This window comes from Bufo gargarizans, chromosome 3 (assembly GCF_014858855.1).
Source record: "Bufo gargarizans isolate SCDJY-AF-19 chromosome 3, ASM1485885v1, whole genome shotgun sequence".
Taxonomy (NCBI): Eukaryota; Metazoa; Chordata; class Amphibia; order Anura; family Bufonidae; genus Bufo; species Bufo gargarizans.
In genome coordinates, this window is record NC_058082.1 from 215,135,408 (window position 1) to 215,151,749 (window position 16,342).

General features: G+C 42.5%; 1 protein-coding gene across 1 annotated transcript in view; it reads left to right on the forward strand.

The window, feature by feature from the left end:
- The window catches only part of SLC9A4 (solute carrier family 9 member A4), an 80,689-nt gene extending 71,025 nt beyond the window's left edge, over positions 1-9,664 (forward strand). The window contains exons 14-15 of the mRNA XM_044285552.1: positions 2,921-3,079; positions 9,549-9,664. Of these exons, the coding sequence (XP_044141487.1) occupies positions 2,921-3,079; positions 9,549-9,664 (275 nt within the window). The remainder of the gene's footprint in view (positions 1-2,920; positions 3,080-9,548) is intronic.
- The last annotated feature ends 6,678 nt before the right edge of the window (positions 9,665-16,342 follow it).

The following is a 16,342-nucleotide window of genomic DNA, read 5'->3' on the forward strand; positions in this document are numbered from 1 at the left end:
TTCATATCAGATATTGAGAAAAACAAGCATATGTGTCTTTTTATATGGTGTATGTAAACTTCTGGTTTCAACTGTATGTAGCTAGATTGTGTTGTTTACATGTGAAATGATGCCTCTCCTCCCGCTCTTGTTCCCAATCAGTCATATACTTATATGTGTAACTCATGGTTGTACAGTATATACCCCCATCTAGATGTGTGTAAGTTGTGTAGGTGTGATTATACAGTATATAATTAGTATATATGGTTTGTATTTGAGTGTATGTAATTTGTGTATATTGTAATTGAATTTGTATGGTATCACATTATAATATGACTTCTGTTTGGTGACATTATAATGACTTTCTATTCCACATATAACATGTATGGCGGTATTATTTTGGTAGCATATGACAATATTTGAGCGCCACTATTCTACGTCAGTGCAAACAATGGCAGCTTCTGGCTTATGAACAGCTAACCCAGGTTGACATTTCTGCTTGTCTAGGCTGCTAGATGACTTACAGAGGATTAGTATATATACAGTACATTACTGTTTTGATTAGGCTTCTTTCACATCACCGTTTCTCCTTTCCGTTCTCCGGCTCCGTTGAGGACAGATTCTGCAGATAACTGAGACCTAACTGAGCGTAACGGAGCCTAAAGACCCCATAGACTATAATGGGGTCCGTTCGGTGTCCGCTCAGAATATGATTTTTGAGCGGAGACGAAAGTCCTGCATGCATGTGTCAGTAGTAGGCAGGAGACAGAGTGTTTGCAGGGTAGAAGATGCTGTTGGGGGACAGATCCAGAAATACTCCAGTAAGGCCGGACTGGGGCTTTAGCCTAAGGGGAGGCCCCATGAGGGCTGGGGGTTCAGTGTCTGTGCAGACACAGGCTGGGGGGAGAAGGAAAAGGCCCCAGGTGGACGACAGGGCAAAAGGAGAAGTATACGTATGTTTTAAAGGCCCGTTAGGGGCGCACTTGAAGCAGGATGTTCGGGAGTACATATGGAAGGGGGAGTATATAGATATATTTTCCTTACTTCCAAATGGAGCGCTTTAATTTAGACAGGTCGAAGACAGACGGATGAGAAGCGCCGGCATAGATTGATCCTGCACACTTTCACTAATTGGTTGCAAGCGTATGCCATTTTAGCAAATGTTATTGGGGAGAAAACACCTGAGTGTTGCTCGGCCTTATTCTGCTATTTAGATGCGAAAGGGGAGGCTTACCAGGTTTATGGGGGTTTGGGTTGGCTCCGCTATGATGAGTACTTTAGGCAGATCGCCCTAACATCAGGTGGGACCATAAAGATATTGGTTTATGGTTAAGGGTGACAGTATCGGGGAGGCAAAGGCAGTCCTTTCGAGGGGACTCAGGGAGAGCAGCGCAGGGCAGCTTCGCAGCGGCATCCGCAAAAGGGCTGTGCTTCCTTTTTAATGAAGAAAGTTGCGAGTTCGGGGCCAAGTGCAAATTCAAGCACGAATGCTCACATTGTGGGGGGATCACGGAGCCAATCGTTTTAAATGTAACAGGCAAAGGGGGGCCAAGGTCGCTCCAAAAGGGTCTGGCGCCAGTACGGATGGGAAAGATGGAGCAGTATCTAGATAGATATCCTAAAAGGGAAGCGGCATTGTTATTAAAAAAAAGGGATTCTCACTGGGTTTTAGTATACCATCGAATCCCGTTAAGGCAGTTGGCATGGGAAAAAAATTGCGTTTGGCTGTGGAGCATCCGGAGGTAGTGTCTGAGAAATTGGCCAAGAAGGTTTTGTTGGGGAGGATGGATGGCCCATTTGCGGAACCATCGTTAGTTAATTTGAGGGTTTCACCATTGGGATTAGTGCCTAAGAAAGAGCCGAACAAGTTTCTGCTAATTCACCATTTATCTTTTCCAAAAGGGGCGTCAGTCAATGATGGTATAGATCCTGAACTTTGCTCGGTGGTATATATGTCATTTGATGCGGACATTAAGGTGGCTTTTCGTCTCCTTCCAGTTAATCCTGATAGTTTGCATTTGGTGGGTTGTTTTTGGGAAGGGGACAATTTTGTGGAAAGGTGTTTGCTGATGGGTTGCTCTGTGTCGTGCACTTATTTCGAAGCGTTCAGTTCATTTTTGGAGTGGGCGGTGGCGGATGTGGCGGGTTGTTCATCCATCATCCATTATTTGGATGATTTTCTATGCTTAGGTACAGCGGATTCAGGAGTTTGTTCATTATTGTTAAGCACGTTGCGAGCTATGTTTGGGTTTTTTAGTGTGCCACTGGAAGAAGACAAGACAGTAGGTCCGTCAACAGAATTGAGTTTTTTAGGGATTGTGATAAATAGGGAAAGAATGGAATCCAGACGAGAAAATGGAGGATTTGCGAGCGGCAGTGGAAGAGGCAAGGAAGTCGCCCAAAATTCGCCTGAGGGAGCTACAGTCATTATTAGGCAAGTTGAACTTCGCGTGTCAAATTATGCCAATGGGTCGGTTATTTTGTATGCTGGGTCGAGAATTGAGGGGAGATCTGAAGGTTTGGACGGGGTTTCTGGAGAATTTTAATGGCAGAACGTTTGTGATGGGGGAGGTGGTAAACAGTTTTGACTTTGATTCATTTTCAGATGAAGCTGGGGGGGTTGGGTTTGGTGTCCATTGTCATGGACAATGGTGTGCAGGTCACTGGCCGGATTTGTGGTGTTTGCGTGGTTGGGTGCGGAATTTGGCTCTCTTGGAATTGTTTCCGATTGTTATGGCGGTGGTCTTAGGGGGTGAAGATCCGTTTTCATTGTGACAATCTGGGGGTGGTCCAGGCGATCAACGGTTTGACCACCTCATCACCTCCGGTGGTTCGGTTGTTGCAGCGTTTAGTATTGTGTTTGTCGCTTAATGCGTGGGTGGTGACTGTTCATGTGCCTGGTGTTTCTAATTGCATAGCGGATGCCCTTTCTCGTTCGCAGTGGAGGCGATTTTGTCATCTGGCCCCGGAAGCGGAATACGAAGGGTTGGAGTGTCCGGAGTCCTTGTGGGAGCTCTTGGCGGTACAATAGGGGGTCTTTTGAAGGCATCATTAAGTGCAGGGAAATGGTCGGCTTTTCAGAAAAGCTTGGAATCTTTGGGTAAGTTAGTGTGAGAATATTGGGGTGAGGGTTGACGAAGGGAAAGTACCTTTTTTGTTATTTTTCGGTCACATTAAGGAAGAGGGTTGGTCGGTAGCACAGTTGAATAGATGTGTTGCGGGATTGGCTTTCGGTTTCAAGGCAAGGAGTTTCCCAGACGTCACAAAGGGTTTCTTAGTGAAACAAGTTTTAAAAGGTTGGAGACCGGGAAAGCGCACTGAGGATAGAAGAAGGCCGTTTGCCTTATTGTTAAAAATTGGCGGGCAGGTGCACTTAGTGTGCAACTCCCTAGGGGAAGTTTGCTTATTTAAGTTGGCTTTTTCGCTGGCGTTTTTTGGTGCTTTTCGTCTGGGGGAATTGGTGTGCAAAAGTGTGCTGGGGGGCTTTATGCGGAAGATGTTGAGGTGTATCAAGACAAGGTAGTAAATCAGGATTCGGAGGTCAAAAACGGATAGGGAAGGTAGAGGGTGCAGGGTTAGTTTGTTTTCGGTTCAAGGGTGTTTTTTGTGTCCGGTGAAGTTTATGCAATATTACTGCAAGTCTCAGCAGCGGTCCTCTTCTTAGGCACGCAGATGGGTCCTTTTTGTCGCACTTTCAGTTTTTGGCGGCTTTTAGGAAATGTTTGACAGGTTTGAGGATAGATCTGATTGCCCCCATTGTCTAAAAGGTGTGGTTCGCACCTCCACCGAGAACAGAGCGGGGAAGGTGGTTGCTGGAGGACCCCGGGTTTTCCAGGTTTCGACCACCGCCAAGTGCTCTCCCCATAGACGTTAATGGGAGTGCACCGCGCTTGTGCGCCACCAATCCTATTTATTTCTGTGGGGCAGACGGAAATAGCTGAGCCAGCTCAGATATTTCCATCTGCACCATAGAAATGAATGTAGGGAGGGAGGCTGCGCATGTGAAGTGCGCCCTCCACAAATTTCAGGGATCTGTTCTCGATGTAGCTGTGGGTCTGGGATGCACACCTATCAGACAATGGTAGCATATACTAGGGATATGCCCCCATTGTCTGAGATGGGAATACCCCTTTAAGGGCCTATTACACACCGCATTTTAGGGCCAATTAGCAGGAACAAGTCCCCGATAATTTGCCTATGTAATTGCGCTGTGGCTCAGTTGATGGTATCTTTTCTGCAGCATAAGACTGTCATGCACACGATGCGGCTCGGCAGTGGGATCTGTATGTTGCTTACAGCTAATCGCTAGGCTGCACCTGTAATTGTCAGCTGACGCCTGTATATGCTATTTGTTACAAACTGGTGCAGCCCGGCAAGTACCATGTGCTGATTCTGCTTCCAGGGCCGAGTTGTGTACAGGTAGCCAAAAATATGGTCGATTATCAACAGAACACCACCCTGTGTAATCAGGAATGTGCTGCCGATAATCAATACAGCTGAATAAGGGAGGAATGAGTGTGGAAGCGATCATTTCTCCCCCATATACTTTGCATTGGCCTGTGTAAAAGGCTGGTGCAAACACGTGCAGATTGACAAGTTTATCATCCATCGGCATTTAATACTGGCCTGCCAAACTCATGAAACTCACGATCCCACAAGCCACTTTTAACTGCAGCTATCTTTTGAGAATGGCGCTGCTCACTGAGCGAAACTCAAACAGGTTTTCTTATCTTATACCATCTCATCACTAGAAAATTCCAGCTTCTACTGTGGTCTGGAGAGAACAATGCAGGGGAGTAGATTCTGATGGAACAAAGATACTTTGCTATTGCATGCAGGAAATACTGGTTTAAATGAAAAAGAGTAATGAACCTAATGAACCTCTCGACCCTGTGATTTTGTCATAGTGCTGGCTACAAAGCTATATGATGGCTCATTTTTTGCGGGATGATGTGTAGTTTTATTGATACAATTGTGGAGTGTGTATGACTTTTTGATCACTTTTTATTTCTTTTTTTTTTTTTGGTGGGGAGATAAAGTGAAGACAAAATGGCAAATCGCCCATTTAGATTTTTTTCCTCTTGTGCGGTTCTCCGTATGGGATAAGTTTTTGGATGCGGTGATGGCCAAGATATTTTATTTTTTTATTTTTTACTTCTTTATTTATGTTTTATTATAGGCAAACAAGGATGATGTGCATTTTTATTTGTTTTATATTTTTAAAAACTTTAAATTTTTTATTTTTTTTTAACTTTTTTTCTGTTTACCTAGGTGACTATAACATGCATTCAATAGATTTCCACTTGTATTCTGTAATGGATATTTATCCATTACAAATGTTTAAAATGATTAACATTTTCAAATACTAATGATCTATTATCGATCGGTTAAAACGATCATTCATTGTTACATTTTCAACCGACAAATGTTCATTTTGGTTGAAATCGTCCGTTTTTGATCAACTTTAGACTATGTGTAAGAAGGCCGCCTTTAATCATGAACTATTTCTGTTGGGCTCCGTGATGTAGGAAATCTGTGCAGTCTCTTATAAAGGACTCAGAGGCAAGGCTTTTATTTGGTTAACAAATCTGCTATGATTAGCGTGAGGCAGGTAAATAAGTATTTAGTACTCTGGAATAAAATACTTAATGATAACTTGTTCTATCTTTCTAGAATGCCATTACTCATTAACTGAAACTCAAACAGTTTTTTCTTGATGTCTTACAACACTGGAAAATTTCAGTTTCTCAAGCTTAGGAACCTTCTGCCATCACCAATATCTGATTACCATATATGTGATGTTGTTTTAACAAATTTTTAGAGTCACACATACCATATACATGTGCTCTGAGGGACACTGGCGTGCATACAATGTATACATTATTAAAAATGAATGTCCACTAGTCCAAAGTGTCTGCACATTCTGCAGCATTATACACCCAGGGTCCGTGTAGAATTAACTAACCATTCTCATGATGCAGGAGAAGCTGAACAGACTGATACAGTTGCAAGAAAAAGTATGAGAACCCTTTGGAATGATATGGATTTCTGCACAAATTGGTCATAAAATGTGATCTGATCTTCATCTAAGTCACATTAGACAATCACAGTCTGCTTAAACTAATAACACACAAAGAATTAAATGTTACCGTGTTTTTATTGAACACACCATGTAAACATTCACAGTGCAGGTGGAAAAAGTATGTGAACCCTTGGATTTAATAACTGGTTGAACCTCCTTTGGCAGCAATAACTTCAACCAAACGTTTCCTGTAGTTGCAGATCAGGCATGCACAACGATCAGGAGTAATTCTTGACCATTCCTCTTTACAGAACTGTTTCAGTTCAGCAATATTCTTGGGATGTCTGGTGTGAATCGCTTTCTTGAGGTCATGCCACAGCATCTCAATCGGGTTTAGGTCAGGACCCTGACTGGGTCACACCAGAAGGTGTATTTTCTTCTGTTTAAGCCATTCTGTTGTTGATTTACTTCTATGCTTTGGGATGTTGTCCTGTTGCAACACCCATCTTCTGTTGAGCTTCAGCTGGTGGACAGATGGCCTTAAGTTCTCCTGCAAAATGTCTTGATAAACTTGGGAATTAATTTTTCCTTTCATGATAGCAATCCGTCCAGGCCCTAAACCATGATGCCCCCACCACCATACTTCACAGTTGGGATGAGGTTTGTGTTTCTTCCAAACAACTCAACTTTGGTTTCATCTGTCCACAGAATATTTTGCCAGAACTGCTATGGAACATCCAGGTGCTCTTGTGCAAACTGTAAACGTGCAGGAAAGTTTTTTTTTGGACAGCAACGGCTTTCTCTGTGGAATCTTCCCATGAAATCCATTCTTGTTTAGTGTTTTACGTATCGTAGATTCGCTAACAGGGATGTTAGCATATGCCAGAGACTTTTGTAAATCTTTAGCTGACACTCTAGGATTCTTCTTCACCTCATTGAGCAGTCTGCGCTTTGCTCTTGTAGTCATCTTTACAGGACGGCCACTCTTAGGGAGAGTAGCAGCAGTGCTGAACTTTCTCCATTTAAAGACAATTTATCTTAATGTGGACTGATGAACAGCAAGGCTTTTGGAGATACTTTTATAACCCTTTCTAGCTTTATGCAAGTCAACAATTCTTAATTGTAGGTCTTTCGAGAGCTCTTTTATGCGAGGCATCATTCACATCAGGCAATGCTTCTTGTGAAAAGCAAACCTAGAACTGGTGTGTGTGTTTTATAGGGCAAGGCAGCTGTAACCAACACCTCCAATCTCATCTCATTGATTGGACTCCAGTTGGCTGACACCTCACTCCAATTAGCTCTTGGAGATGTCATTAGTCTAGGGCAGTGGTGGCGAACCTATGGCACGGGTGCCAGAGGTGGCACTCAGAGTCCTCTCTGTGGGCACCCACATCCAGGAAAAAGTCTTTGGTGTACCAGTATGCCTTAGACTTCTGCCATTCGTCAGCGCACTATGAACAGCACAGGCAGCGCATTGAATGCAGGCAGGCTGTTATAGCTAAGAGTAGGTTCACATCAGCGTTATGGATTCCATTATGGCTTTCCATTATAACATAGTTATAACGGAATCCATAAGACGGAAGTCAAAACGGAAGACTTTACGAGGCATTCCGCTTTGATCCGTCACCATAGAAGTCTATGGGAATCATAACGGATCCGTCTGGTTCCCGTTATGCAAGACGGAAAATAAAGTTCAGTCGACAGGACTTTGTTTTCCGTCTTGCATAACGGGAACCAGACGGATCTTTTATGATTCCGATAGACTTCTACTATTATGACGGAAAGCAGAGCGTAATGCCTTTTAAAGGCTTCCATTTTGACTTCCGTCATAATACAAGTCTTATGGGCAGCATAAAGGATCCGTCCTGGGTTTTGACTTCCGTCTTATGGATTCCGTTATTTTCCTTTATAACCATAACGGAATCCATAACGCTGATGTGAACCCACCCTAAATGATAAAGTACATGGAAGATATACTATACTGGTATTCAGGGTAAATTGCTGTGTTGGCACTTTGCGATAAATCAGTGGGTTTTAGGTTGCAGTTTGGGCACTCGGTCTCTAAAAGGTTCGCCATCACTTTTTCCACCTGCACTGTGAATGTTTACATGGTGTGTTCAATAAAAACATGGCAACATTTAATTATTTGTGTGTTATTAGTTTAAGCAGACTGTGATTGTCTATTGTTGTGACTTAGATGAAGATCAGATCTCATTTTATGACCAATTGGTGCAGAAATCCATATCATTTCAAAGCGTTCACATACTTTTTCTTGCAACTGTATATAGTTTTGTGGTAAAAGTATCAGTAAAATTAGTAATTTATACATTAATATCCCTACGCATTCTGGACTTTGAAGTCAGGGCGGCGGTCCTATCAGTGACTGACAGCTCTCTCTGTATACACAGTGATAGAGGGAAGGCTGTCAATCACTGATAGGACCGCCTCCCTGACTTCAAAGCCTTCAATGTATAAATTACAAGTGTTGCTGAAATTTGTTCACAAAACTATACATCAATCTGCTCAACTTCTCCTGCTCTATATTATGCTGCCTGCAGATTGCACAGAACTTTCATGGTGACTGGTTCCCTTTAAATTATAATTACAGAACATGTATGAGAGAAGGATGATCACTATAACCACCCTTAATATGCTAACCCTTACTGACCTCTGTAGACCCATGGCCCCCAAGGTTCTAGGTGCTAAGTGCTACATGTGCAATACCTATAATTATGCCATGGCTTTTTTTTTATAGTAGTTGCAAGATTCTTATTGGATTCTACCATAAAAAATGAAGTAGAAGACTCCACCAATGTGTTTAAAGGAGTAGTCTAGTTTCAGGAGGAAACCAAACAACGATCCACCTGTAATAAAGAACAGATCGTCACTGACAGCTTCCGTGTTACGATTCTGGTGCTCCAAGTGCGGCTCTGTTTACCTGACTGTAGCGCTGACATCATGTCGACAACATGTGACCTCTGCAGCCAAGAGGGCTGCATCAGAGGGCTGAGATGATTTGTAGGTAAACAGGCGGGCCAGCCAGTATCATCTTTCATCAGGTACCTGTCCTCTTAAAGTCATTGCAGGGACCCCCATAATCATCTTGTAGCGTCTTGCTGCCGTCTGACCCAATAGGAGCTGACAATATTTGCATGTAGTTTACAGTGGGCCCCCAGAATGAATTTTACTGATGGGCCCTAGGCCCTTCAGTCCGACACTGCACAAGTGTCATACTAGTAATAATGTATACTACTACTAATAAAGCAATAAACTACCAGAACAGAAGGTAACAAGCTTCATTTCTGAGGGGGCACGATAAAAAATACTATTCAGTGAGTTATAATTTCCATTGGAGGAATTGCTTTCAGTGAAAATAGGAAAGGATGTTACTGCCACCTGGTGCTGACTATAGAAAATACATGGCTAGGTGATTAATGTGTGCTATGTACAAATGGTCAGTTTATAAAGGTTATACAGTCATATCTCAGTAGATAGAGAGGGTCACGGTTTTATATAAAGATGATACTTTTGCTTCTGTATATTACAGGGTTTGTCCAAGTGTTTAATACTGACGACCTAGCCTATCAGTATGTGGTCAGTGGAAGTCCTCAGCAGCCTCTTCATACAGCGGATCAGTCAACACATACTGATGACCTATCCTGATGATAGGTCATTAGTATTAAACACTCAGACAACCCCTTTAACTATGTGGAAAACAATGTTACTTGCCTCAAGCTAAGCAGAAGAATAAGTGACCATGTGTATAGGCAAGATGTTTTATATCAACTTGATTTCGCTCCATTTAATGTAAAATGATATAAAATATGACAGTTGTGTCGGCTGGATTTATTATTCTGTAACCAGACTGCAGTGAAGAGACTGGAATACACAAGGGATTGTATTATGGCTGTCTTCAGTCACTGAACAGCACTCTTGTTCTGCTGGTGGCCCCATGGGAATGGCAGCTATGGGGAATCTGAACTCCCTTCTGCCCCCCTCTGATGTACAGTAGATTTGAGAAATTCTCCTCATACACTTCTCTAAGACATTGATTTAGATTGACAAAGGTAAGCCCATGCGTCTTTGAGAGGTTTTAGTATTTTCTGTGTCAACCATGAATTTTGTTATTCTTTTTTTTCCAGTTCAAATAAATGATGTCATGGGAATCAAGAATAACAGATCCACTAGTATATTAACATTTATGTAATAAAGAAGAAGAGTTGTAACTATGTCTCTGTACTTCCCCTTTATACTGCTCCCTGAGGCACCAAGGTTGGGGTTCTGCTGCAACTTTTATTATTTTATTTGTTTTCTGACCTACATAGCACCAACATATTCCACAGCTCTTTACAGACATTATCATCACTGTCCCCAGTGGGACTGCAATCTAAGTTCCCTATCAGTCTTTGGAGTGTGGGAGTAAACCAGAGTAAGCGGAGGAAACTCACACAAACTCGGGGAGAACATACAAACTCCATGCAGATGTTGTCCTTGGACAAATTTGAAAACCCCAAGGACAAGCTAACCACTGAGCCACCGTACTGTCCTTATGGTACCACTATGCTTGCCCAGTGACAAGATAAATTAGGAAGACCACATACTTAGCTTCAGTGGCGATTCTAGGAACAATATATAGGGGGGGGGGGGGGCGGGCACATAAGATACCACAGTTAAAAATGGGGGGGGCACTAATAATTTTCACCACTTAAATCATACTATTGAAAAAATTAAATAAGTATATATAAATAAGATTACAAAATACGAGAGTATTGCGGTATGCAGGGATACCTTTTTATTGTACTAACCTAATACATTTTTTTGTATGAGATGACGGTTTGATTGGCACTATTTTAGGGTGCATATGACTTTTTGATCACTTGGTATTACACTTTTTGTGATGTAAGGTGACAAAAATGGCTTTTTTGCCACAATTTTTATTTTTTTATTGTGTTCACCTGAGGGGTTAAGTCATGTGATATTTTTATAGAGCAGGTTCTTACAGACACGGCGATACCCAACATGTCTACTTCTTGTTTATTTCACTTTAGCACAATAATAGCAGTTTTGAAGCAAAAATAAATAAAATCATATTTTAGTGTCTCCATTGTCTGAGAGTGATAACTTTTTAGGTAGGATCTCATTTTTTGCGAGATGAGATGGCGGTTTGATTGGTACTATTTTGAGAGGCATCGCTTGGTGTTACACTTTTTGCGATGTAAGGTGACAAAAAATGGCTTTTTTTACACCATTTTTATTTTTTTGCGATGTTCACCTGAACACTACTTACAGTACTTACAGATGCGGCAATACCTAATATGTATACTGTTTATTTATTTTACTTTAACACAATAAAAGCATTTTAGAAAAAAAAAACATGTTTTAGTGTCTCCATAGTCTGAGAGCCATATTTTTTTTATTTTTTGTGTGATTGTCTCATGTAGGGGCTCATTTTTTGCGGGATGAGGTGACAGTATGATCGGCACCATTTTGGCGTAGATACAACTTTTTTAATCACTTTTATTACCTTTTTTGGAAAGTGAGGTGGGCAAAATTTCATCATAGTTTTTTCTTTTTTATGGAATTCACCGTGCGGGAAAAGTAACATGACCCTTTCAGAGATCAGGTCGTTATGGACGTGGTTATATCAAACATGTGTAGTGTATTTCATTTTTTTTAATTTTTAATCAGTGCGGCTATAAGAAGAAATGATTTTTATTTTATTTTTTACTTTTTTTTAAAAAAAATTTTGACCCCGACCCACTTGGCTCTTGAAGATCCAGTGGGTCTGATGCCTATATAATACACTACAGTACACTATATAGTGTACTGTAGTGTATTGTGACTTTACACTTAGCCTGAACAGGCTGCTGCCTTTAGCAGAAGCCTGAACCGGCTTAGCTATACCATGGCAAGCCAGAAACTTGTGAAGAGCCCTGTTGCCATGGTAACCATAGGACACTGCCACAACAGAGCAGCGACTGATGAGGGAGGGAGCCCCCTCCCTCTGTGATCCTGTCAAGTAACGCACTGCAACGGCACAGCAGCGCCCGATGGGAGAGAGCTCCCTCCCTGTTAACCCCTTCCATACAGCGGTCCCTATGGACTGCGGCATGGAAGGGGGTTAAACGGCCAGCACCGATGTCAAGCTGTATGCTGACACTCTGTGAAACCGCTCTGCCACCCTGAAAATTGGGGAAGTGGGATCGCACGCAGTGGTTCGCGCGCCCACCTGCCCGCTTGGCCATCTATAAAATGAGGAGTGGGCACATTGAGGGCTGCGGGGGTGGGGGGGATATTATATATACATTTTAGAAAGTTCTGTCCGTGACTGTGGGGATCAGAACCTGTCAGCCGGCATTATGATCGTCTGATTGGTTAGTCTGTACAGACTAACCAATCAGAGTGATCGCTGGCCCGGGACCACCCTCATTGGTCCCGGGCCAGTTAGCTGAGATCACACAGCCAGGGTCTCAGCGCAGACATGGTGACAGTTTAATGCCATGATGCGTATACTCATCATAGAGCGCTAAGGGGCGTCGCTACAGGGGAATCAGCAGGGGGTAACGTGGGGGGCAAGGAATAACCTAGGGGGCGCAATTTCCCCCCTTTGTCCCCCTGTAGCTTCCGCCTATGCTTAGCTTGCGCCTAATTAACTGTGTTTGTAGTCAGCTATTACATTTCTGGAAACCTTTGCATATATAGGTTATTAGCCACTATTCTGCAGATCACACCTTTCTACACGCCAGTAAGATGTACATTGAAAGAATAGAATAGCAACCATTGTTTTATTCAACTACCTGACTAACTTGGATATGACTGTTGGTGGGCAAACATTTGATACCTTATAATGGCGCTACTTCCAACAATAAGCAGCTCATCTTAGTTTTAGTTTTATTTGCTAATATGAAAAACTGTAGTCCACAATGTGTTATCAATCACCATTAGTAAGGAAACAATTCCCAGTCAGAGCGGAACAAGCACTCGTTTCACTTCAGCAGCATCTCCACATAGATTTCTTTCCCATTTTGTGACCAATTCAAAACCACAATTGGACATTGTTATTGATGAACTTCTTAGGCCCCTTTTACAGGTCAGTGAATCATGGAAGTGTGCTGTCCATGGATTCCATGGACAGCACACGTATCCATTGACTTTAATGTGAGTATTCACATCTCAGTGGTTTATCACGGACTGTGGGTCCATGGTGACACCACAGAAGCATTCCCAAAACCACAGACACAGCACGGATGCCATCCGTGATTGGTTCATGGTTTTAACGGATTGTTGCTAGAATAAACTTTGGAAATTAATTTTCGGCCTAGAAGTACAAATTGAATATGGAAGACACACGGAGACCAAAGAACGGACACATGGACCAAACACAGACCCTTCACAGATATCTTCATGGATGAACCACAGACCATCTTCTCATGGATGTCAGCACAGACACCGATGTACGAATGAGGACTTAAGGACACAGTCTAGTTTGATACTTAACGCTCTCGCTTTTATTTTTTATCTCTGCATTTCAAAAGACATAACTTTTTTTGGTCTTCAGTCAACATAGCTGCATGAGGGCTTCTTTTATGTGAAACACCTTGTATTTTTAAAGTTCTGGGAAACCTCTACTGTAATGTATAGATGTTAAAAAACATTTTAGGGCAACAATGTAAGCAATAATGCTATTTCACCATTGCTTATATGGTTTTGTGTTTATGGTGTTCACTGTGCGGTAATAATCACGTTAACTTTATAATGCTGGTCAGTACGATTATGGAGATACCAAATTTATATTGTTTTTGTTAAGTTTTACTACTTTTTAAGTATTTAAAAGCTCTTATTTAGAAAAATATAAATACAGATAGCTTTGTGTCACGATATTGTGACACCCATACATTTTTCCTTTTTCTACTGAAAAGCTATGTGAGGGCTCAGGTTTGGTGGACCAATGTGTTTTTCTTTTTTATATCATTTTGAGTTACATGTGACATTTTGATCATTTTGTATTCCATTTTTTTGGGAGGTGATTTGTCAATAAAAATGATAATTCTAGCATTTTTTATGGAGTTCATTGTGTGGCTTAAATAATGGAATAATTTAATAGATTGGAGGCTTGGGCAGAGAAGTGGCAGATGAGGTTTAACACTGACAAATGTAAGGTTATGCACATGAGAAGGAATAGTGCAAGTCACCCGTACATACTAAATGGTAAAACATTGGGTAACACTGACATGGAAAAGGACCTAGGAATTTTGGTGAACAGCAAACTAAACTGTAGAAACCAGTGCCAGGCAGCTGCTGCCAAGACCAATAAGATAATGGGTTGCATCAAAAGCAGGGCCGTCTTTAATATTGATTGGACCCTGGGCAAAAATTTACTTGGGCCCCCTGGATCCCGCCTTCCCACACCTTAGCATGCAATCACGCCCTCCACCACAACACACACACAAAAAATCCACACATCTGGTAGAGTACAGTGAATGACTGTAAATACTTCCAGTTCTGAAGACTCCAGCGGCTCAGGATCAGTGCTCTGGGCTGGAAGTGGGCACCGCTCTGCAGGAAGGAGACCAGGGCTCGGCTCACCCTAGTGTTACAGTGCACCCCAGCACCCCACAGTATGCAGTATAGCACCCTATAGTATACAGCACCACACAGTATGCAGTTTAGCACTCCACACTATACAGTACCCCACAGTATATAGTAGAGCAGTATAGCAGCCCACAGTATACAGCACCTCACGGTATACAACACCTCACTGTATACAGCACCCCAAACTATACATGATTCAGCCCCCCCACACTATACAGTACAGCAGTATAGCACTCCCCCCCACTATACAGGCCCCCCCCCACACTATACAGGCCACCCACAGTATACAGCCCACCACATAGAATACAGGCCCCCACACAGTATACAGGCCACCCCCCCCCCCCCACAGTATACAGCCCACCACACAATATACAGCCCATTACACAATATATAGCCCACCACACAGTATACATCCCACCACACAGTATACAGCACCCCACTATACAGTAGTTTACAGTATATTAACATAACAGCCCCTGTCACCCTTTTTCTGATGTAATCTTTACACAAAAAAGCTCCACAGTTAACTTCTGCAACACTCAGTAGGACCTGTGATGACCTCATAGCCATGTGACCAGTAATTGATAGGTTACTGGTCACATGGTAATGATGTCATTAAGGTCCTAGAGCAAAACTCATTAAGGTCCTAGAATTAAGATCATTAACACAGTACGATCATGATGCCCGTGTAGCCGACAGCCTGACACCCGGGGCAGTAGCTAGCAGGGCTCAAGAGGCAGCTGCCTTGGGCCCCCCAGGAGCAACTGGGCCCAGGGCAGCTGCCCCTTTTGACCCTTGGTAAAGACGGCCCTGATCAAAAGGGGCATAGATGCCCGTGATGAGAACATAGTCCTACCACTTTACAAATCACTGGTCAGACCACACATGGAGTACTGTGTACAGTTTTGGGCTCCTGTGAACAAGGCAGACATAGCAGAGCTGGAGAGGGTTCAGAGGAGGGCAATAAAGGTTATCAAAATTGGGGTTATTCCCTTTAGAAAAAAGACGACTGAGGGGAGATCTAATAACTATGTATAAATATATCAGGGGTCAGTACAGAGATCTCTCCCATCATCTATTTATCCCCAGGACTGTGACTGTGACAAGGGGACATCCTCTGCGTCTGGAGGAAAGAAGGCTTGTACACAAACATAGAAGATGATTCTTTACGGTAAGAGCAGTGAGACTATGGAACTCTCTGCCTGAGGAGCTGGTGATGCTGAGTTCACTAAAAGAGTTCAAGAGGAGCCTGGATGTATTTCTGGAGTGTAATAATATTAAAGAGTTGGGAAGTGGGGAAAATTCCTCTGGATCAATTTGCAGGATAACAGGCTGAACTGGATGGACAGATGTCTTTTTTCGGCCTTATAAACTATGTTAATATGTAGATCTCAAGCATAGAACACGGACAGATCTAAATTTCCCTCGTGAGCGAGGAAAAAAAGAGAAAAAAGAGCGCACAATAGGGTAGTATGTTCAAACACCGGATAGGGATGTCAGAGTGAGAAATATCCAAACTCACCTTTTAGGGTTGTGCTCCGGCAGGCACAACGCTACTGTAGACTTAATAGGAACAAGACCTTTTAAACCAGGATTGCAGCCGCAGATTTTAAGATCTCTTGGCTGGGATGTTCAGTCCCCCCAAAGGAATTCGTAGGTAAAGGAAAAAAGTTCTGCATCGGCGCAAATTCACCAGTAAGATCGGTCTTGGTAAGTAGATTCTTTTAGTTTTAATAAGAAACAACGCGT